The 23,462-nt window shown below is 54.7% G+C and overlaps 1 protein-coding gene across 1 annotated transcript in view; it reads right to left on the reverse strand.

The window, feature by feature from the left end:
* KY (kyphoscoliosis peptidase) overlaps nt 1–21,471 on the reverse strand; it is a 36,566-nt gene extending 15,095 nt beyond the window's left edge. Inside the window, exons 1-5 of the mRNA XM_056121920.1 lie at nt 21,354–21,471; nt 18,181–18,243; nt 5,988–6,062; nt 3,541–3,603; nt 1,132–1,214 (exon numbers count right to left, since the gene is read on the reverse strand). Of these exons, the coding sequence (XP_055977895.1) occupies nt 1,132–1,214; nt 3,541–3,603; nt 5,988–6,062; nt 18,181–18,243; nt 21,354–21,471 (402 nt within the window). The remainder of the gene's footprint in view (nt 1–1,131; nt 1,215–3,540; nt 3,604–5,987; nt 6,063–18,180; nt 18,244–21,353) is intronic.
* Nucleotides 21,472–23,462: the final 1,991 nt, after the last annotated feature.

The following is a 23,462-nucleotide window of genomic DNA, read 5'->3' on the forward strand; positions in this document are numbered from 1 at the left end:
GGCTTTTTAAATGACCGAAGGACTCACACAGATGTTTTCCCAGAGGTACACAGTGGCCAATAAGCACTTGAAGAGGGCCTCTCCACCTTGATTAGTCACTAGAAAATCAAACCACAATGGACCGATTCTTCCCACTCGTAGGCTGACTACAAAGATGAGCAACAGTGAGTGGTGCTGGCCAGAATGTGAGGAGTGGAAACCCTCGCCATGGCCGCGGGAAGGCAGAGCGTGCAGCTGCTGTGGAAAGCAATTTGGCGGGTCTTCCAAAAGTTAAGTTGGAAAGACTCCACGAGCCAGTAATCCCACTCTTAAGAAAGCACCTACAAGAATGAAAGGAGGCACTCAGATGGATCCTGGCTTGCCAATGTTCCTTCACCTTCTTTCCAATAGCCACAAGGAGGCCGCGGCCTCGAGTCCAGCACGGGTGAAGAGATCCACAGAATGTGGGTTATCCATCGAGTGGGATGTTACCTACCAAAGCAAGTTTGGAAACCTCCCACGATAGGGTGAACATTAAAAGTGTGATGCTAAACCACAACACCCAATAGGAGAGAGAGAACAAAAGGGAATGCCCTGCCACAGAGGCAGGGTGGGATGGGGGGATTAGGGTGGGAGGGATACTGGGACCAGTGGTGGTGTAAAATGGGCACTGGTGGAGGGATGGGTATTTGATCATTGTATAATTGAAACCCAAGCACAAAAATGTGTAAGTCTGCAACTGTACCTCATGATGTCTCACTATTAAAAATTAAAAAAAAAAACCTATCTCATTGATTACCCTCTACCTCCCTCATTAAACTTTAGAAATTAAAAAAAAAAAGTGTGATGCTAAGTACAAAAAAGCCAGATGCAGAAGGATGCACATCACGGGGCTGGAGAGATGGTGTAGCGGGTTAGGCACTTGCCTTGCACACCACCAACCCAGATTCGACCCCCAGAACCCCATTTGCTCCTCCAAGTCTGCCAGGAGTGATCCTTGAGTGCAGATCCAGGAGTCAGCCCTGAGCACCGCTGGGTGTGGCCCCCAAACAAACAAACACAGACGATAGGATGCACATCAGAGTCTTTGTGGAGAAAGTGGGTGCTGCTCCACTCACACGGTACCCCACCCTCCCTGGTTGGCTCACTCACCTGGGACGCGTAGGCGTCCAGTTTCTCAAACTGCTGCAGGTCTAGTGTCAGGGATTTCAGGCTGGACCGGTCCCAGGGGTACGCTGGAAACAGGGAGATGTGGTCAGCAGCAAAGCCCTGGGCACAGGGGCCCAGACTTGCTGTCCCTTGGCCAAAGGGCTGTGTGTGTGTGTGGGGGGAAGCTGTGACCCCCACCTTCGGTTTGATCCTGAAGTGTGAGAGTTTCGCATCTGAGGGTCCTGGTAGCGGTCCTTGGGCACACCAGCTGGGGAACCTGCAGCCCCTCTAGTTCTCAGTCTATTGGCAGACCCCAGGGGGCCAGGGGGCCGGTTTCATTTCAGCAGCCTCAGCAGCCCCCACAAATGGGTGAGGGGGATGAGGGTTCTGCCTTACCCCGCAGTCACCTCTCTGCAGAGTCGGCTCTGTTGGGGAGGGGCATCCCTGTAATGCCAGGCGCCCAGTCCAGAGGTGGCACTGATGGAGGCCAGGGTTGCAGGGTGCATTGAGCCCAGAAAGAATGCCCCTATGCCCCCCGGAAGCACCCTAAGTATGCTCAGGCAGACCTCAGACCCCTGAACAAGGCTGTGTAGGGAAACCTCTCCCTGCTGTGGGCTTAAGATGGAGGGTCCCAAGTGGAGCCCCACCCCGACATTCTCGGCAGCCCAGAGCACTTAAGCACTGACCCAAACCTGCACTGGGAGGCCCGTGAAGGACAGGGCAGTCTCTGGGGTGGGCAGGTTGGGTGCCTTCACCAGCCACAACCCGCACCTGGCATTTCTTATCTATTTCTGCCCCTCTTCTAGGGCCAGGGTAACTTCCTGGTCTTCCCCAATCCTTCCCCCCTACTCTGCACCCTTGAGCCCCCAATGGTGCTTCCTGAAAACTGCACCGCCATGCCTCATTCCTGGGGGGTCCTGCCTCCCATCACTTAGATCATTGCTCCTCTGCTGTGTGGTCTCTCAGCCTCCCACCCTGGGGTTCCCTCAGAAGGCAGCCACTGCAGAGCACCCCACTTCCCAGTGCCCCTCCTCCATGGAACCTGGCTCCCTCTTTTCACTGATGAGGGTCCTCAGGGGACCCGAGCTGACAGGAAGTAGATGCAGCAGCCAAGTCTCTGCCCAGCAGGTCTGCAAAGCAGGAGTGGGAAGCCAGCCCTGCTCTTCCCTCTCTCTCCTTCCAGCTTCCAATGCCTGAATGGTAACAGTGCCCAGAGCGAGGGCCAGAGAGGTGGTCTCGGGGTGAAGGTACTGGCCTTGCATGCTGCCAACCTGGTCCAACCTGACACCACGTGGTCCCCTGAGAATCACTGGGGACAGTTGCTGTCCTGCCTGAGTGCTGCCCGGGGGTTCTGGGTGATCGCCAATACTGCAGTTGCATCACATCAGCATATCCTCAGGCCCTGGCACTGAACCTCCAGTCCAGCTGACTGGGGGGGCTCCCAGGCCTTCTGAGCACTAGTGGGGAGCCCCCCAAAATACCCATCATGATTTGTTGCCTCATTAAATTTACCTTCTGAACAGATTACATAAGACCTAAATATGAATGAGCATGAACGTGTCTAAAATGCCAGTGGCATGAATTAAATGATTCCAATTTTATTTATTTATTTATTTATTTATTTGATAGCACATGATTATCAAGAACAAATATGCCACATCCAAGCACGCTAAGATCAGCACTCTGGCACAGCTGAATTCAGCACTAGTTCAAGACCTAGCCAAGGCTGTGGCAAAGGTGTAACCTATGAACTTGAAGACTCGGAGTACTATTTATTTATTTATTTATTTATTTTTGGCTTTTTGGGTCACACCCAGCGATGCACAGGGGTTACTCCTGGCTCATGCACTCAGGAATCACTCCTGGCAGTGCTCGGGGGACCACATGGGATGCTGGGAATTGAACCCGGATCGGCCACATGCAAGGCAAATGCCCTACTATCGCTCCAGCCCCAAATGATTCCAATTTTAAAGCAGAACAATGGGTCGATGCATGAAGCCATCCCAGCGTGAGATGACATTGGGTCCACCGAAGGAGAAACTGAGGCTGGGATGGCAAGTGAGGGAGAAAGGCAGACTTTGCGCCCATGTCCCTGGCCCCAACCCAGGCGTCTGTCGCTGGCTCTGAACTCCTGCCTTGCACCTTGGCTGGGGATGTGACCATGAGCTCTGTTTTGAGTGACCCTTGCAACACGCAGCCTTGGTATTGGCGGGTGGGGCGGGGTGGGGGTGGTGTTTGAGCTCGGGGGCCGCGTCCCTTGAGTGAGTTCTTCACTTCTTCGTGCCCTCCCTCCATCTCCCAACAGCAAGTGGCCCCAGGCTCTCAGCCCTGTGCCCCAGGGAGCCATTTCAGAGACCTGAGCTTGACCCCGACACAAAACCAGCGGCAGCTCAGAGCAGGCCTGTGACTCACCCACAGCGTCTTTCGTTCCAGGCTGCCGGGGCCTTGTGTTTCCGTTTTTGTCACTGTGTAAACCTACGACACCACAAAGGACAGAGTGGAGAGACTTCAGAAGAAGCACGTGAACACAGACGTTCGGGCAGGCGTCCCTCCTCCCCATGGATCCCGCCCCCACCCACGACTGTCAGAACCACTCTGCACTTCCTGGGCAGTAGCAGGAGGACAAGACCAGGGAAGGGATGACAAGAAAGAGCACTGAAGTCGGGAGAGTTCCACCAGGAGCACGTTGGGGCATCCAGCATGGCTGCCTGGGCCCTGGTGCCGCCACCCTCCTGCCAGCTCAGAACACACTGGGAGATGCTGGGTGCTTCAAACAGTTACAGAACTCCTGGACCCGAGCTGACCATGGGCTGCATGAGAGAGGGGCAGGGGGTTTACATGGAGCATAGCACTGTAACACTGTCCTCCTATTGCTCATCCATTTGCTCGAGTGGGCCCAGTAACATCTCCATAGTGAGACTTGTTGTTACTGTGGTTGGCATATCGAATACATCACGGGGAGCTTGCCAGGCATTGCCGTGAGGGCGAGATACTCTTGGTAGCCTGCCGGACTCTCCGAGAGGGGTGGAGGAATCGAACCCAGGTTGGCCGCATGTAAGGCAAACATCCTACCCGCTGTGCTATTGCTCCAGCCCAATGCATGGAGCATAAAACCCAGAACATCCAGGAGAGGGGAGTTACACTTGGCAACTCTTGGCTCTGTGCTCAGGGGTGATGCCTGATGCTGCTCAGAGACCAGGTGGAACTGGGGAGTGAACCGGGGTTAGCTGCATGCAAGGCAAGTGCCCTTACTCCCGTACTGCCTCTCTGCTCCCAGCAATTACTGACTCACGTTCCTTGGGAAGGTGCAAAGGCACCAGATCCTATGGATTCAGGCCTGCATGTGGCCCCCAGTAGTTCCTGGAGGTTACAGGCAACAGCAAAGAAACTCTCCCTGCAACTGTGAAAGCAGGTGAGGAAGATGTGAATCCCTGAAGGAATCTGGGATGCAGGGGGCTGTGGGGGAAGGAGGGTGGTCTCCTCTGCAGACCATTGTAGGCCCCAGCAGGCTGGAATCTAGGGTGTGGGGGGCTGGGGGGAGTCTTCTCTGCGGATCAGTGTAGGCCCCAGTAGGCTGGAGTCTGGGGTGTATGTGAGGGAATGGGGGGTCTCTTCTGCATATCCCTGTAGGCCCCAGCGGGCTGGAAGCTGAGAGTGTCCCAGGCCTCCCCAGAAGCTGTGGCCCTTCGCTGCTTGCCCTGTCTCTTTGTTCTGGCCCCTTTCTTTGGCAGGATGGTGGGGGTTCACGATGGCACTTAGTGTTTACTGGACCCCTCCCATGATGTGTGCTGTGGGTTCATTCTCTCATTTAACTTCTCCATACTTCTCTAAAAGGTGTGGAATTAATGATATTCTTTCATACCTGGGCAAAACAAGGTCCAAAGAGAGGTTAGACCAGCTGGCCCAAGTGCAGAGCTGAAGCGTGGTCCTCCACCCCCTCCCCATTCGAGGGCCCGGCCCAGCCCAGGCTGAGTGGCCAGGACATGAGGGAGGCACCCCTAGGGGCCCGGGTAGCCTGGTCAGTGCGCTGGACACAGCAGTCCAGCATCTGGGAACACAGTAGGGCCCAGGCTGTTGTTCCCTGGCCTCGCTCTGCCTTACTCGGGGGGCATTAAGGGGGGGGTGCTGCCCAGCCCTCACGCTGGCCCATGTTTACCAACTGCAGATGAAAGGATCAAGAAGTGGTGGGACATTTACATGACAGAATACTGGGCAGCTCTAAGGATGGTGAAAATCACGCAACAGCATGGATGAAAGTAGAGCGTGTCATCCAGAGTGAAGCTGGTCGGAAGAAAAGGACTAGATACAGAATGACAGCTCAGATGCGGGACTTTGAGATACACAAGAAGGCAGCAACCCAGCGCCAAAGAAAAACAGTGGGAGAACTGATCCACACAACTGAGTCGGGGGGCGGGGGCTGGGAGGGGGGTGCTGGGGTCTTTGGGAGAGGGAGGTGGGCCCTGGTGAGGGCTGCTCTGTTGGAACTACATGCATGAGGCACCATTATTCACAGTATTGTGCAAACCACGAACCTCAATCAATAGAATTTTTTCTACAAAGTGGGGTGGGCACGACAGCACGGAAGGGGGGTAGCTGCTTAGCTCGGCCCAGGCCCCGCTGGCAGCTTATCAGGGCCCCCCAAACCATGTGCTGTGGTTCCCGCTGAGGTAGCCCATCTTCAAGGACCACCTGCACAGCTGCTGAAGATGGAGGGTGTTGGGGCGGAGAAATTTCATGCCTCTTAGTGGGGTGCAGGCCTAGGCTCTCCCTGTCCTTCCCTCCGAGAAGGCTTCTCCTGCATGCTGGCCAGGAATGCCCTCCACCAGCCCAGGACACTCAGCGGCCCTGCCCGTACGTACATTTGGCCAAGGAGAACTTCTGCAGCAACTGGGGCACGGTGTCCCGAGAGTGGATCTCCACGGTCACCTGCGTGCCTGCAGAGAAACGGGGGGTGAGAGGGTCAGTGGCTGCAGGGACAGCAGCAGACCCCCTCCTCCCCCCGCTGCCTCCGTGTGCTCTTTCTGGAGAGGGCAGGTGAGGGTTGTCTGAAAACACAGCGAGGCTGAGTGCTGGCGAGAAGGAGAAGGCAGGTAGGGAATTCTGGGGCAGCTCCCCTGGGACCCTGCAAACAAAGTGCGAGAAAGCAGCCAGGGGAGGCGCTGGATGGATAAAGCACCAACAATTTGGCAGGGAGATTCCCAGGGCCCTTCTCCGCTCCCGGTCTGGTACGGAGAAACAATGCTCCAAGGAAGGCCTTTCCCTGGCCCCGGGGGGAGAGGGGGAGACCCCCACTCATTCACCACCCCCACCTCTTTTTCATGCTTGGCAACACCCAGTGGTGCTCAACGCTCCGCACTCAGGGATCACTACTCTTGGGACCCAGGGGCGCAGGGCCCTTGGTGGACGCAGGGCGAGCACCCTGCCCCCCTCCCCACCCCTCTCTGGCTGGTTGGTCCTTCCAACCTTCCCTGTGATTGTTTGACTTCCCCTCAGGAAATTCTGCTGTGGCAGAAGTGATGGTGGTGGCCGGGCAAACACCAAAGTCTCCAAGGGGGAGATCCAGAACTGTGTGGGCAAATACCCTAGCTTTGCTTCCTTTTTCATTCTCTGTTAATTGATCCAAACGCAGAGGACTTCCCTGGCACAGCAAGGCAAGTAAAGCTTTTGGGCTAGACGGCTGAGAAGGGGGTGATTAAGAGGAAAGAGTTTAAGAAAGCAATTCCATAAAGGCACGATAAAATCCTGTGGTCACTACAAGTTGGACATGCATTCTTTCCAAAACATCATACTAGTCTTTAGGAACTTAGCTAAGGGATAACAAGTGTCCACCCAGGATACTGGTGGTGCGTCTATAAGGCAGATCTCTATAGCATTGCCAAAGTCATAATCCCCAACTACTCAGCATAGGAAGACCCAGGATAATCTCATCTTGAAAAGGGAAAGGAAAGAAACAGTTACCAGCCACCTGGTGGTACAATTATGAAATGAACAGAATCCAAAACAGCCATTGGAATCATGCTCTAACTAGTAAGGGCAAACAGTGGAAAAGGATCAAACAAGTGGAAAGATACAAATTCATCAGTAAAATAATTTAGAAAATACAAAGAAGAAACAGGTGGAAAGTTTAGAACTGGAAAGTAGAGTAGTTAAAATTTTTTCTGAGTATGTTCAATAGAAAAATAGAGATGACAAAGGAATTCGTGGACTTGGAGACAGATCGGTAAAAATTACTCAGTATGTGTAAGAGAGAAATAGTGAACAGAGCTTCGGGGATGAATGTGGGAAATGCTTAATGTCTAATATCTAGGACCAGAGAGATACTGCAAGCAGGCAGGGCACTTGCCTTGCACACAGCCATCCTGAGTTCGATCCCAGGCACCGTATATGGTCCCCCAAGCACCTCCAAGAGTAATCCCAGAATGCAGAGCCACAAGTATCCTCTGAAGATTCCCCCCAAATTCTTTTTCCCTTTTAAAAAAGGTCTAATATCTATGTCATTAAGATGCCGAAGGAGCTCAGAAGAGAGGAGAAATAGGGTAGAACAGAAAATAGATGTGAAGAGATTGCTCGAGCGGGCCCAGTAACGTCTCCATTGTGAGACTTTGTTGTTACTGTGTTTGGCATATCGAATATGTCATGGGTAGCTTGCCAGGCTTTGCAGTGTGGGCGGGATACTCTCGGTAGCTCGGCGGGCTCTCCGAGAGGGGTGGAGGAATTGAACCCTGGTCATTCGGGTTGGCTGTGTGCAAGGCAAATGCCCTACTGCTGTGTTATAACTCCAGCCCTGAAGAGATAATCAGAGAATAATCAAGGCTGCTTCTTTGAGAAGACCAATAGAGTTAATAAACCCCTAAGCAGAGTGACAAAACAAGAAAAGAAAAAAGAAAAACGGAGGGACCAATCAAGAACCCAGATGCCAGGCTGAAGTACTGGCTCAGAGGCAGAATAGAGGCCTATCATGCATGAACCTCTGAGTTGGATCCCTGGCACCGGATGCCCTCAAGTACAGCCAGAAATAGCTTCAGGCACCTGAGCACTGTTGGGACTGGCTTCTCAAAAAATTAAGATGTCAACATGAGGAATAAAATGGAGCGTATCACAACAGACCACACATATATTTTTGGCCCTCCCGTTGATCGTCGATTTGCTCAAGCGGGCCCAGTAATGTCTCCATTGGAGACCTTGTTGTTACTGTGTCTGGCATATTGAATACTCTGGGTAGCTTGCCGGGCTCTCCGAGAGGGGTGGAGGAATCGAACTCGGGTCGGCCATAGTTGGCCGCTTGTAAGGCGAACGCCCTACCCGCTGTGCTATCGCTCCAACACATATATTAAAAGACTAATAAAAACTATTACAAGCAATTTTATACACGCACACAAATTCTACAGCTTGGAGAAAATGGCCCAATTCCTTGAAAATTATGACTCTTTGTGTCCAACTATATTAAACAACCTATGACATTTCACACATGATGAAAACCTTATTTCACAAACTCTTGTGAATTTGTGGTATCCAAGTTATGGAGATGTTGACGATTTTTATTAGACACTGGCCAACTTTTCCCATGAACGACTTTCTCAGTTTATGGCCATACCAACAGTGCTCATTCCTGTTGTGTTTGATTGCAAAATTGACCACAATACTCTGTACTCTCAGAGAGAGGCCTTTTGTCTTCTTAATTGGGGCTGGCATCATGATTTGTTTGTTCAATTAAATGCACAAGGCAAAAGTGATGCTGAGCCAGCTCAGACAGAGCCAAGAACTCTAGGGACTTCGGGGCTTCTGCTGCTATTCTTGGGATTCTGTGATATTCATGTGATGACCCCAGGCCAGCCTGCTGGAGGAAAAGTGGTCACAAGGAGCAGAACAGAGCCAGCTCAGGAGACCATCCCTGACCATCTGGTCTCCAGCAAGCTCATCAACTGACCACAGAGCCAGGAGAAGCCCGAGCCAGACTTGAGCATGGCTCAGCTAAGGAGACGAAGACCCGCCGTAAGCACTGAGTTTGGGTTTCACTGTATTCTTAGATCACAGGTAGACTCGGTGACTAGCTTTTTAATTAATCGTTTACATTTCTATCAATGAATGTGATGGCTCATTGTCACTTTTGTGCATTTCTTCTTTTTTGTTTCTTCAGTGTAGCATTATGCACACATTTATATAATTATTGGCCATTTAAAATCTTATTGTGCGAATTGCCTATTTTCCAATTGATTAATTTTTTTCCTTATTCATTTCCCAAGAGTTCTTTGTTTTAACCTTCTGCTTGCAAAATGGGTTGCAATTGTTTTCCACTTTCTTGTATTGCTCCTACACTTGCTCTGCTTACTGAAGGAGGCATTTTTTTTTCATTCTGAAAGATACGTTGTTGGGCTCCTAGGCATTATTCTGAAGGGGTTAACATTCATTCATTTTGAAATGCAATTTTTTTCTTTTTTTTTTTCAGGATTAATCCCAGTGATGCACAAGGGTTACTCTGCACTCAGGAGTCACTTCTGGCGGTGCTCAGGGAACCATATGGGATGCTGGGAATTGAACCCGGGTCAGCTGTGTGCAAGGCAAACACCCTATCCGCTGTGCTATCTCTCCAAGCCCCTGAAATGCATTTTCTAACTCATTCACCATCAAAAAAGAAAAAAGTCAGCCAGTGACTTTCTAATTAGGTCTTTAAACATTTTCAGGTTGCTGGAGTGATAGCACAGCGGGTAGGGCGTTTGCCTTGCATGCAGCCAACATGGCTGACCCGAGTTCAATTCCTCCGCCCCTCTCGGAGAGCCCGGCAAGCTACCGAGAGTATCTTGCCCGCATGCACGGCAAAGCGTGGCAAGCTGTCCGTGACAAATTTGATATGCCAAACACAGTAACAACAAAGTCTTACAATGGAGACGTTACTGGGCCCGCTCGAGCAAATCGATGAACAATGGGAGGACAATGTTCTATTCTAAACATTTTCGGAGTTCAGAGCACAACTCCGTTCTGGTCATAGGGCAGGGGTCATCGCCATCACAAGCTCTCTATGCCTCCCCGGAGGCCTGAGGCCCCAGGCTCTGTCCTCCACCTGAAATACGGGGAAGGTTTCCAACATGGTGCCATGGCGTACTTGGCTGTGAGAACCCTTGTGAACAAGAGTGGAAAGGACGTGCCCCACTCTCTTCTTTGGAAGTCTCCCTGTGCAACTTTTTTTTTTCGTGCAAAACTTTTATGGGAGGGAGCAAAGAAGTGGGTTTGCCTCAGTGTTCCATGGCCCAACACACTGCCGGAAGGGCATCCTCAACATAGCTGGGGGCTCAGGGCTCAGGAACCACCAAATCTTGCCCCCCCCCAATCCTTCCATAATGTGCCCATATTTTCCTTCTGGTTTGTTTGGTTTTGCTGTTTTCCCCTTTGTTGCACCGGGCAGTGCTCAGAGCTTATTCCTGGCTCTGCATTCAGGGATAATTCCTGGTGAGGCTTGGGGGACCACATGGGGATCGAACCTGGGTTGGCTGTGTGCAAGGTCTGCGCGCTACCCACTGTACTATCTCTCCAAGCCCACATGCGGTCCTTCTTCCACTCCATCCCTGGTCTGGCAAAGAAATGACTGTGGTTCCAGCCACATCATCCCCGCAGGGTCGGGTGGCGGTAGTCTCACTGTTGGAACTTGGTGTAGGCTCGGAAGCGCTTCCCTCACAGTCCTGAACTTCCTCTTCTTCACCCCACCTCCCCGCCCCATGCTTATGCTTGGAGAGCAGCCAGCAGCCAGCATCCTCCAGTCCCACTTCCTGGTCTCTGAAAGCCCCTTGCAGGGACAGCAGCTCCCTGTGGGACTCACTTGCCCTCACACACTCGGGGCAGGAGTCTGCTGAGACTTCAGGCACTGATGTGTCCAGGTGAGCAGCATTGCTGGCTTAGCCCCTCCTGCCGCCGGAGGCCGGGAAGTGCCGAGTGTGTGACTTTCCTCTCCAAAACTCATCTCTCAAGGCAAACCAAGGAAAACAATGCATCAGATAAATTGCCAAGGAGAAAGAAAGGAGCATGAAGAAAAGTTGGATCTACATGCTAAATGCCAGCAGATAAAACCCCAGTGCTGAGAAGGAAGCCGGAAGCTATGCCAAGGAGCCTGTCTGGGACTTGCAGTCCCGGCTGGCTCTCTCCATGGTCCGCACCCCAGTTCTACCACGTGTCACTCAAATGCTACTTTGGAGGCTCTGGTTATCACAGTGAAGGAGTTAGTGACAGTTTCCTGTGGCACCCTGGGGGCTGGTTCCCAAGCTCCACTGACCCCATCTCCTTCCCCAACTCTGGGGAGTGCAGAGGGAGCAGGTGGGGCGCGGCGTGTGTGTCCTGCCCAGGGCCTGCCTTTACTGGCCTGGAGCATCCTTGCCCCGGCAGCTTATCTCCTGGTCTCTTCACACATAAGGCAAAATCTGCTTAAAGGCTTGCTCTGGAGGCTGACTGCAGACATTGTGTTGTTCCTTCACTGTCGCGGAGTAGAAGGGTCACATGAGCAAGACTAGCAGTCCTGTGTGAGTGAGGGTGTGTGTGTGTGTGTGTGTGCGTGTGTTTGAGTGTATGTGAGTATATGTATGTGTATTGTGTGTGGTTGTATGTGCATGTGTGTATGAGTGTGGGTACATGTGCATATGAAAGTATGTGTGTGGGGGAAGGTATGTACAGCCCTCAGGCTAGCAGTCTTTACTTTCAGTGTGTGTGTGTGTGTGTGTGTGTGTGTGTGTATGTGTGCATCCCTCAGGTCAGCATAGCATTCCTGTCTTTCAGTGTATGTGTGAGTGTGTGAGTGTGTATATGTGTCTGGCCCTCAGGGTAGCATTCCTGACTTCCAGTGTGTGTATGTATGTGAGTGACCGTGAATATGTGTGGCTCTTAGACTAGTATTCCTCATTTCTAGTGTTTGTGTATTTGTTTGTGTGTCTGTGGCCCTCAGCCAGCATTCCTGACTTCCAGTGTGTGTGTGTGTGTGTGTGTATGTGTGTTGTGTGTGTCCCTCAGGCCAGCATTCCTGACTTCGTGTGTGTGTATACATGTGAGAGTGTGTTGTGCGTGCGCGTGTGTGTATGTGTGTGTGTCTGTGAGTGTGTGGCCCTCAGACCAGCGTTTCTGACTTCTAGTGTGTGTATGTGTGTGTGTGGTATGTGTGTGTGTGTGTGGCCCTCAGGCTAGCTTTTTTGGCTTCCAGTGTGTGTGCATGTGAGTGTGTGTCTGTGTGTGCGTATGCGAGTGCATGTGTGGCCTCAGGCCAGCATTCCTGACACTCAGTGTGTATGTGTGTGTGTGTGTGTGTGCATGTATGTGTTGTGAGTGTGTGTGCATGTGTGTGTTTGTGTGTGTGTGTGTGTACGCGCGTGCGCGCATATGTGTGGCCCTCAGGCCAGCGTTACTGACTTCCAGTGTTTATTGACTCTTGCCTGGCCGCCACATTTACAACCTGAATTCTTTGCCTATTTTTCCCCCTGCAGAGCTGAGAACTGGAAACCTCAGCTCTGGCATTTGTAACAGCTCCCTCTCCAAACCCCCTGGTGAGGGGTTCCTTGGAGGCTCTGCAGCCGTGGCACAGGATGTAGGACTCAGCTTTCGAGCGCTGACAGCCCAGAGCCGCCTGCAGGACAGTGGTGGGACAGGCAGTTCGTGCAGTCCTGAGATGACACCGTGACCTGCGGGTAGCCTTGACCTGCCCTCCTTCCCCTGGGCTCGGGCCCCGCAGGTTCTCAGAGTTCCGTCTGCCCTGGGTCTGGGAATAGTGGCAGTGTGGCCTGAGTGATGGGGGTACAGCGTCTGGGACAGGGATGTAGGCCAAGCTAAGAGGACATTCAGGGGAACCTGGCTCCTTCCTGACTTTGGAACCAGAAGTCAGGGGCTCTGGTGAGCCCTCGCTGCCCCCTGCATGAACTTCTGAGGCCCAAAAAACCAAGATTTTTGTGGCCCTCAGCCAGCATTCCTGACTTTCAGTGTGTGTGTGTGGCCTTGCTGCCATGGCTATTGGTATGTGTGTGTGTGCGCATACTGGTCTAAGAGCCACACACACACACACGTGTGTGTATGTGTGTGTGTGTGTGTGTGTGTGTGTGTGTGTGTGTGTGTGTGCCCTGAGCCTCACGGGACAAGTCTCAGGTGGGTTGTAGGCTATCGGCATCCTGAGATATTGCCATCCCCCGCTCTGGTCTATATCAGTAGAGCGCCATGTGGGGCCAGGCACCCCCAGGCACTTGGCAGCCATCAGTATGACCGATTCTCATTTTAAAGTTGGGTAAACTGAGGCTTGGGTCGATTGACCCACACGGCCAGCCAGCAAGGGTCAGAGTTGAGACCATTGGATCCTTCAGCCACCTCCCTGAGTGCTCTTCTGTAGCCCCCAGACACCAACTTTGCTGGCGGTGGAAGCCAGGCTGCAGTCCACCCTGGCTCGCTCTGCTCTGTTGATGTCAGAGCTCTGTGCCCCGAGCAGGCCCTGCTCTGCCAGGGTCCACTATCTCCACTCTCTGTAAGGAAACTGTTTCTAATCACAGCTGGGACCAGTAGCGACCAAAGTAGAAACCCAGGAGGAGTGGGGGCTGCTCAGGACAGTGCTCCTGCAATCAGGCTGATGTGGCCCCTTCCCAGGCCTGCCCCCTGGCAGTCTGGGTAAGTCTCCCGAGGCCAGGATGCCCAGAGTTATGGTCCCGAGCCACTGCCCTGAGTTTCTTGGGACAAGCTGGTCTTGGGGAATACAGAAGCAGAACTCTGGGAAGGGGAGGGGCAGCAGCCTGGGAGGTGGCGGGGGGCGGGGCGTCCAGTGGCCTTGGCTCCTGCTAGTGAGCCATGTGGGATAATCTACCCAGCCTCAGTTTATCCAATTGTGAAATGAGGATGGTAAGAGAATCCAACACACTAGATGGCTGCCAAGTGCTATTCTCTCTCTCTCTCTCTCTCTCTCTCTCTCTCTCATGAGCTCAGGGATCACTCATGGCAGGGCTCAAGGGAATATATGGGATGCCAGGGATCGAACCCTCTGTACTTTCACTATGGCTCCAAGCACTCCAAGCACGATTTTCACCTGAGTGGTCATATTAAGTGGCTGGGGGGGGGGTACCTGGCCATGGCTCACACTCAATATCTGTGGACTAAAGTGGGGGGGCACTGATGTTGTGACATCAGCCACAACACACCTGATTTTTCCTACCTAAGCTCTGTCTGTACCCTCTGCCTCTGTTGGGGAGAGACCATGCTCATCAAACTCCCTTGACCTTGGTGGCTGTAGGAAGTGATGACCTGAAGCCCGGGACCCAGGGGACCACAGTTGCCCCCAGGCAGACCTCAGGGTTTCTCCTAGGCTTCATCTGAGCACGAGGCATGCCTCTGCACACGTGTGACCCCCACAGTCACGTGTGGGCACGTGGCTCAGTGAGGGGCACACACCCTCAGCCCTCCATTCCTACCACTTCTGTGGGCCAAGGGACTTCAGCGCTTCACTTCTGGGTGGCCGCACATGTCTTTAATGCCCGGTGGCTCGTTCCTCTCTCTGTGGCATGGGAAGGGACTGGGAGGGAGGGGTCCTGTTCCTTCAATGTTTCCTGCAACTCTTTGTCCAGGGCTCAGGAGGGTAAGACCTGGGACGGGATCCCATGATCAGCCCTGCGGTTGGTTCTACATCACAGGATCATGACCCGTCCTCCAAGGATCCCCTATGTGGGTCCCAGAGCCATATGACTTGGGCCGCTGTAGGAAATGCCCAGTTCCTGGCGTGCAGGGGAGACCCCAGGTTTCTCCTCTCCTCTGGGAAGTGCTGTCTCCCTCACATCTCTCCCACTGGCCCTGCCCTCAAGCTTGTTCTCATTTGGGGAGAGGGCACGGTGTCTGGGCATTGCTTCCAGTGTGCTTGGGGGATGCTGTGAGGTGGGACTTGACCTCATGCTGCCTCCCATGTGGAAACACACTCCATGTGCTCTCTTTCCTGCAGCTGCCCTTGAACCTCTGCTTCAGAGGGGCGGAAGGGGGTGCTAGGAAGACAAAAGGTTCCCACCTGCCAACCAGCCTGGCTGCCACCTTCTCCCTGGCCTCCTCCTGGTCTGCAGCGAGGACCTGGAGCTGCCTTTGGATAGGAGGGGCCCGTGCCCAGGAGCAGGCATGTGTCAGGGGGCCAGACCAGCTCCCCTACATGTCAGGCGGGTCAAGGCAGACACCGAGCAGTGCTGGGCTCTGACCCAGCCGTGGGCCCTGCTCTGGAGATGCCTGCCTATCCCAGCCCCTCTTCTACAGAGGTGCAGCCAGCCCCCAGCCCCCAGGACTGTGGCTGGCCTGTGGGCTGAGGGCCAGGACCACTATGCGTGCTGACGCAGGTCCGTGTGGTTTGCTGGGCTGAGGCCCTGGCCGGGAGGTGCCTCCTATGGGCACAGCTGGCCGCTTGTCGGCTCGGCTGGCCGAGGGAGGAAATGGGATCTGGAAGGGAATCCTCCCGGAAAGCGATTGGCTGGCAGAGCCGTGGGGGGTATTTATAGCCAGGGCTGCACCACTGCGCTCCCTGTCGCTGTGGGCATTAGTGGCCGCCGTGCTGCTGGGCAGACTTCAGCCTGGACCAGGGAGAGCAGCCAATCACAGCAGGCCAAGCCTGGTGCCAGGCAAGCGAAGGGCTTGGCTCAGCCCGGACACCTGCTGCTTGGAAAAGTTCGCAGCTCTCCCGGCTCCCCGGACATTATCAACCCCCAGGAGTGCACAAGGCATCGAGACGTGGGGAAGGTCCTTTTCTGGACCCCCTACCCAGCCCCCTTTCTGCTCCTGCCACCAACACCGGCCTCTTCCTTTTCAGATGAAAGTCACCTCACTTCGAGGGTTGGGTGTCTGTGGCACCCACGAGGCAGGCACTGTCTTGGAATCCCATCCTTAGCAAACTCAGAAAGAAGCTGCCCCTCTCATTTCAGCATCCGGTGTGCTGTCAGAGGGAGAAATACAACCAAGCTGCAAATTACATGGGCTGGGGAACCAGCACTCTGCAAGTCACCACCTGGCCCTGTCGCCCGAAAGGGTTTGCAAAAAGGACTTTCTGCATCCTGATTCACAGTGTCCTAAGACCCCACCTGCCTTCTCTATTGTAAGAGCTACTGAGTCACTTGTGTTTGTGTTTTTTTCTTTAACCAAACCAGAGTCACCAAAGATGATAAAAATGGACTGCATTTGGGGCTACAGCATTAGTACAGCCAGGTAGGGTCCTTACACACCGCACACGGATTCAATCACCAGTATCCCATATGGTATCCTGAGCACTGCCAGGAGTAATTTCTGAGTGCAGAAGTGCAGAGCCAGGAGTAACTCCTGAGAATTACTGCGTGTGACCAAAAAAAAAAAAAAAAAAGGACATGGGCTGGATTTGGCGTGCTCTCTGGATGGAATGACATGCCCAAGGGCCCCTGGCATGAATCTTTGACAACTCCCAGGCATGGTTGCTGCGTCTCCTCCCTTGCTCTCTTGCCCATTCACCCACACACATGCGGGCTGAGCTGCCCCTGAGGGGTTTCCTGGGGCTTCTGTGTGTCTCTGGGGCAGGGGGGTCGGTACCAGGGTCTCCGCAGGTCTCGCACTGTCAGAATTTCACTCACTCTGGCATTGACCTCCAGGGAGCTAGAGCTGGTCTGGGAACTGTCGGATGTCTCCCAGGAACAGGACAGGATGACCCCCATCACCACCCACAAGTCCACTGGAGAGGATCCAGACCGGTTCGGGGAGGGGGAGCTGTCTTGAGGTGACTTGGACCCACCCTGCGTGGGGCAGAAGTGCAGACAGTGAGGCCCTCCAGAGGGTAGAGACTTGGGAGGTAAATGGTGTTAGGAATAGGATTATTTTATTTGATTGATGGAGATCCCAGTAGTGCTCAGGGTTCTCGGGAACCAATCTCCATGATACTAGGCTTCTGGCCTGCACAATGCTAGGGTCCAAGAATGAGAGACTGCATGGTCCCTGAGAAACTGGAACCACCAAGATATCGGTGCTACTTGGAGCCTCCAGAACTGTATCCAGCAGTGCTCATGGAAACATGCAGTGCCCGGGATTAAATCCAGGGTCTACACATGCAAAGCAGGTTCCTCTGGCCCTTGCCCCAAGGAACATTTCAGAAAGCAGGGGTTCTTGCTGGTCTTTTTCCCACGCCCATCCCCAGCAATTAGCAGCTGACCTGGCACATAGCAAGGAGTAGGCCTAGCCTAGAGAAGGGCTGAGTGAATCAAAGCTAGCATGGACCACGCTTCATTATTGTCACTAGGTATTTAGTCTGGTCTCATTGCAGTTCTGAGCCCACTTCCCCGGGGAAGGTTTCCTCATGGTGGTTTTTGATACCACTCTTCAATGCTTGGTATACAGCCAGGACAGGGCCTCGGGTTTAAGGCCTGGTTCTTCTCAGCACTTGCCCATGCCCACAGGGCTCATTACTGACCCCTGTTTCTAGAGGCTGGGCAGCTGACTCCCCCTGGGCAGAGAGTAAGGCCCAGCAGAGACTATTGGCATCAGTGCTCACCCTACCCCCCCTGCTCCCCAGAGGCTTGGGAAAGGAGCTGAGTTCTGGACCTCGGACAGCAGGAAGCCACAGATGACTCAATGGGCATCTTTCTGGGCCTGAGTAGGACTGTCCCAAGTCTTTGTTCTGTTCACCTGAGGATGGCAGGGACCAAGTGGATTTTTCCATGGCTAGAACCAGGTTAGTTCTATGCTAGCTCTACCTGGCACTGTGAGGTGGAGAAGTCATGTCCTCTTTGTCTGGGATTATTTTCAAATGACAGATGGGCACCGTGCCCTGTGCTCAGGGGTGCTGGGGTCTCCCCATCCTCCATCATATGCGTCTTTCCTAGAGCCTGGCTGGGAACAAGAGGGTGGTCAAGCCTGTGGTACTGCTTCCAGGAAATCACGGGGCCCGATGCCAGGAAAACCCTTGCAGGGTCATTGTGGCCTCAGAGGTTTGGCTAAGTCACTACTTTTTGAGAGGTCACATGCCCTGAGCCTCTCTTCAAACCAGAGAAACTCAATCCTTCCAGCCAGTTTTCAGGGTGCTTCATTCCAAGGGTGGAAAGAGAAATAAAAGAAAAGAGAATTTACCATGTGGGTCATTTCCTTCCAATCTCTGCCATCTCCGGATTTCACTGGTGACACTCTGGAATCCTGTGGAATAACAAGGGTGGCGTGAGGCCCTTTGGGGAGAAGATAACCACACCAAGCAAGGGGTGTGCACATTGGAAATGCATCTGGGTGAGCAGGTCACTGTAGAGGGGACCCTTCCCATTGCCCTGAGATGGGCTGCCAAAAATAAGGCCCTGGGGTGTATGTATGTGTGTGTGGGGGTGTGTGTGGGGTGATTGTAACACCCATAGACAATACTGAGATGTAAAAACACTCATTTCCAGGAGTTGGGGGTTTGCAATACACATGCTTATTTTTTTTACACCCACATTTCCAGTGCAAAAAATCTGGAAATCTGGGAGTATTATTCTAGAAGACATCTGCCACTCATCTTGCCCATCTATTTTTGTGAAAGATGAATCTCTCACTCATTTTGTGGAGGGGCTGGGGGCAGTGGTCACCAAAGCCAACGGCTACAGCAGCCCACTCTCCCCACCTCCTTTGCAGCTAAACTCTGGGCATGTGCAGCCCAGGCATGGCCCATTGGTCACACCTGTACCCCATTCTCTCTTGGGCTTGATAATGCCAAAGGAGAGGGAATAGAAGCCCCCTGTCCCCCACCTCTGGCTGTGGTGAGAAGTGGTACAGCAAGGTCGAGTTACCGGCTCGGGGCTGGCATACACTCTGACACCAGGAGTAGCTGCAGTGAAATCAAGGACCTGGTGTGGGACAGGTACCAAGGACGCCTGCTTGCGTCCTCACCAGGCCAAATCTGTGTGTGCCTTGTGTGCAACTGTCCCCAGCCCTCAGCCTGTTCTCCAGAGCACTCAGGGCCCCCAAGGCCCTTCTCTTCACCTTCCTTTTCTGCATCAGCATCTGGAACATCATGCTTGGAAAACTCTCTTTGCCACCTCTGTGGAGGGTCACGCACATGCTACCTCATGTCACATCGGGCTTGGCCATGTGTGTGCGCCTTCAGATGTGGGAGGCTTTAGGTCAGGGGAGGACAGCTTTAGGAGTGGAAGGACTCATAGGCACTGTTACAGGAGCACTGTTCTAAGCACATGGCTGGGAAAATGCTCGAATCCTACAGAAACTGGGGTGAGAGCACGGCTTGCAGCCAGGTGTGGACCTTAGTGCATACTCCTTGCTTTCTTGGCCCTTAACTTCTTTTCATCTGCCAGGACAGAGCAGAGGAGCCTCCCTGGTCACAGCGTTCCTCCTTGCCCTGCCCTATGTCCCGACCAACATTGGACTCTTTCCTGACACAGGCCTTGTTCTGCAGAGCCAAGGAAGGGTCTCCAGCCAGGGACCAGGAGTGGGAAGGACCCAAGAGGGGTGCTTGGAGGTGGGTCGTGTAAGAAAGTGTTCTGGGCCTTAGAACAAGTCAGTATCATTGAGCAGCGCCCCTGCTGGACCCCACTGCCCATCAGGCCTCAGCGTGGGTGCAGGATGGCCTCCCCACTGCCACGAAACCACGGGAGACCACGATCAGGAGAACATGGGGAGAAGCAGCTGGTTGGGCCCCGCCAGCAGGGGCTTCCTTCCCTCATGGAGTCTTGGCCATGAGTGTGCAGGGCGGCACCTGTGGTCACCACAGGGTGGGCGCTGGTGTCCGACACTGCATACATCTTGGGCACCTTTCTGTCCTACTTCATTATAGAGCCAGGGCCCTTAGGAGTGGGGTGTGATGGGGAAGGGATTCATGGGCTGACCTGGGTATGGACCATATGGGGGTTCTGCAGGCTGGTATCTAGATCAGCTCATAAATCTCCTCTCCTCTCCTCTCCTCTCCTCTCCTCTCCTCTCCTCTCCTCTCCTCTCCTCTCCTCTCCTCTCCTCTCCTCTCCTCTCCTCTCCTCTCCTCTCCCCTCCCCTCCCCTCCCCTCCCCTCCCCTCCCCTCCCCTCCCCTCCCCTCCTCTCCTCTCCCCTCCCCTCCCCTCCTCTCCTCTCCCCTCCTCTCCTCTCTTCTCTCCTTTCCTCTTCTCTTTTCTATTCTCCCTCTCCTTTTTCCTCCACTCTTCTCGTTCCATATGCAGTAACATGTATTGAACCTGGGTCTGTGTATGCAAGGCCATACGCCCTGGGCTATCTCTCCAGCCTTTCTTCGACCAAGGGGTCCATGGCGTCTTTCAATTAATTTCCTTGGCACAAAGATTCTGGCTGGGCCATTCCCTGGGGAGGGGCACCCCTAGGTAGCTTCTGCACTGAGAATCTCTTTCTTTACCCAGCGGTCACAGGGAGTTCCCAGGCTAGCTTCAGTCAGTGTGACAGTGGGCTTGTCCCTCTTGGACTCCTGGGGTAGGTGGGTGCTCTGTGAGCACAGGGTCGGTGGGCCAGGAGAAAGGGTGGCTCCCCAGAGGAAGGCCTGGTGCTGCTGGTGGAGCGGACACAGAAATCGTTTCCAGCCCGGCTGTGAAACATGTTGCTACTGTAGTGCCGCTGTGTGTGGGTGGCCAGCCTGGGCAGCCCCTCCAACTGTCTCCCAGGATTCTTCAGGCCCTAGGACCCCCAGGACCCAAGGTCCCACACTTGGGAAGGGTGATTTATATCCCCTGCAGTATCACCCAGTACAGCCTGGATGAGCCGTTTATAGCCACTTTATAATTGGCCCCTCTTGCACCAACCCCAGCCCCCCTGAGAATGTCCCAGACCAACGACAGGAACAGGGAGAGAGGGAGAGCCCATTTAAAGTCCCCCCCATTCCCCAAGTTTGCTCCTTTACACCCTGTGCGCCTTCTGCTGCAAGCCTTTCCAGAAAGGGGAAACTGAGGCCAGAAGTTGCATGCGGTTGTGCAACGGCACTGAGGGAGCAGCCCCCCCCTCCACCCCCACCCCATGTCAAAGCGACGCTCAGCATGCAGCCCCTGCCTCGGCTAGTCCGGGAAAGAGCCCACATGTGGGAGAGCAGCGCAGTCCACCCCCCCACCCCCCGCCCAGCTCCCCCAGTTCCCGGAGGCTTGGGACCCGGGTCCGTGCTCCCGAGACTCTCCGCACCCAGACCCGCAGCCAGCAGGGCGGGTGCGAGCAAGGCGGCCTCCTCGGGGCGCGCGTGCGGCCCCCGGGCGCCCGGGGCGAGCGCGTTGCTACGGGACGCGGGTGCGCACGCCGGCGGGGACCCGGGGAGGCCGGCCGGGGCGGCGCGCGTTACCTGCGGGGCGCGGCTGCAGCGCGCCCGGCTCGGCCGGCGGCTCGGCGCGCCGCGGCTCCGGCTGCACGATCAGCAGCATGTCGATGGCCACGCTCGGGCTGTCCTTGTTCAGCGCCATGGGGCCGCCGCGCTCCGGGGCCGCCGCGCGTGGCCGCTCGCAAGGCTGCCGCCGCCGCAAATGGCCCGGCGCGGCCGGCGGGCGGCGCGGGAGACGGGCAGGGCGCGGGAGAGGGCGCTCCCCCGCCGCCGGGCCGCTGGGCGCCGGTTCCGCTGACTCTGCCAAACACGCCATTAGGGCCTGCCCGCCAGGGCGCTCCCGCCCGCCCGCTCTAAGTCACCTTCGAAAGGAAATCCCCGCCCGGCCCGACCTGCACCCGCCGCCCGGCCGCCCCCGCCCCCCACGGCAGCGCCCCGGGGCCGGCAGCCCCCGGCCACCCGCCCAGGGCAGCACGCGCGCTGTCCACCGAGGCGCTCGGGCCGGGCAGAGGCGCAGGGGGCTCCTGCCGGAGCTGCGGCGGGTGGAGGTGCTGGCCGGCTAGGGCTTCAGCCCCGCATCGCCGGTGGGGTTGGAACTGGTCAGTTCCGTGTGTTGCAGGGAAGGGGGTGGTGGGTGTCGGGGGTCAGTGTCTCCCTCACCCCCGCGGCTTGTGTGTGTACCACTCCCACCCATCTCTCCCAGAACTTGGAGCGCTCTCCGCGGGCGACAGCCTCGCCACTGGCTTGGCCTGCAGCGAACGAACGTCTTGACATCTCTGTGCCTTCTAGAAGCCCGGCTCCGGCCGGGAGGCGAGGGGGTGGCAGGGAGAGCGGGCAGCGTGCTGCGGTCAGGAGCTGGACCTGAGAAGCGCCTATTTTTAGCGGGCCCTGGCCTGGCCAGCAGCGGTGCCTTTGGCCCGGGGGCTCAGGAGTGTTTACAGAAGCATCCAGTGCCCCCAGAACCCTAACCCTTCTACCCCCGGCTAACACTTCCCCTGCAGCCAGCCTGTCCCCTGGGACCCCACTTCCTGCTGCCCCTCACCTGGGTGCCCAGCCCAGCGCTGCTCTGCACTGCCTGCTTGGCCCCCGGCACAGCCTGCTTATCTGGGCTTCCGGGAGGCTGTGCATCTCACAGCTGGCTGTGATGAGGATGCTGCAGGCCCACCTCATCTCAAGGGTAGAGGACAGAGAAGAAGGGCGGCCAGTGAGGAAACTGGGGCTCCACAGCTGCACCCCCTGACTCTGCAGAGCTTTCTTGCCCAGGTGGGCACACAGGTGGTCTCTTGTAAAGACTGCGCCCCTTACTGGTCCCTTCACCACTTACTGCTGACTCTCACCCCGCCCCCCCCATAGTCCCCATTGCCCACACCCCTTCCATCTGAAGGCATCTTACTGAAGGAGCGGTTCATGGTGCAGCATGGAGGGACAGCGTGGGGTGGTGCTGGGGTGGTGGGTGTCTGCATGCAGGAGACGCAGGCAGGGGAGTGAGGCTGGCTGGGGTGTGAGCACTGAAGCTTCTGGAACCTGCTGGTTGTCCAGGCAGCTCTTTACTCCCGGGTGTTCAACTTGACTTGGGAAGAATGTGGGCCAGTCTCTGAGGTGTGAGATGGTATCTCATTGTGGTTTTGATCTGCATCTCCCTGATGATTAATGATGTAGAGCATTTTCTCATGTGCTTTTTTGCCATTCGGATTTCTTCTTTGAGAAAGTTTCTGTTCATTTCATTGCCCCATTTTTGGATGGGGTTGGATGTTTTCTTCTTGTGGAGTTTAACCAGTATTTTGTATATCCTGGATATCAACCCCTTGTCAGATGTGTATTCGGTGAATATCCTTTCCCATTCTGTAGACTGTCTTTGTATTTTGGTCACTGTTTCTTTGGAGGTACAGAAGCTTCTTAGTTTAAGATAGTCCCATTTATCTATCTCTGTTTTCACTTGTTCGGCCAATGGTGTGGCATCTTTGAAGATACCATTAGCTTCAATGTCATGGAGGGTTTTGCCAACTTTATCTTCAATGTACCTTATGGTTTCTGGTCTGATGTTGAGGTCTTTAATCCATTTTGATCTTACTTTTGTACATGGTGTTAGGCAGAGTTCTGAGCCTATTTTTTTGCATGTAGCCATCCAGTGAT

The sequence above is a fragment of the Sorex fumeus genome, unplaced genomic scaffold, assembly GCF_029834395.1.
Source record: "Sorex fumeus unplaced genomic scaffold, SorFum_2.1 ptg000044l, whole genome shotgun sequence".
Lineage (NCBI taxonomy): Eukaryota > Metazoa > Chordata > Mammalia > Eulipotyphla > Soricidae > Sorex > Sorex fumeus.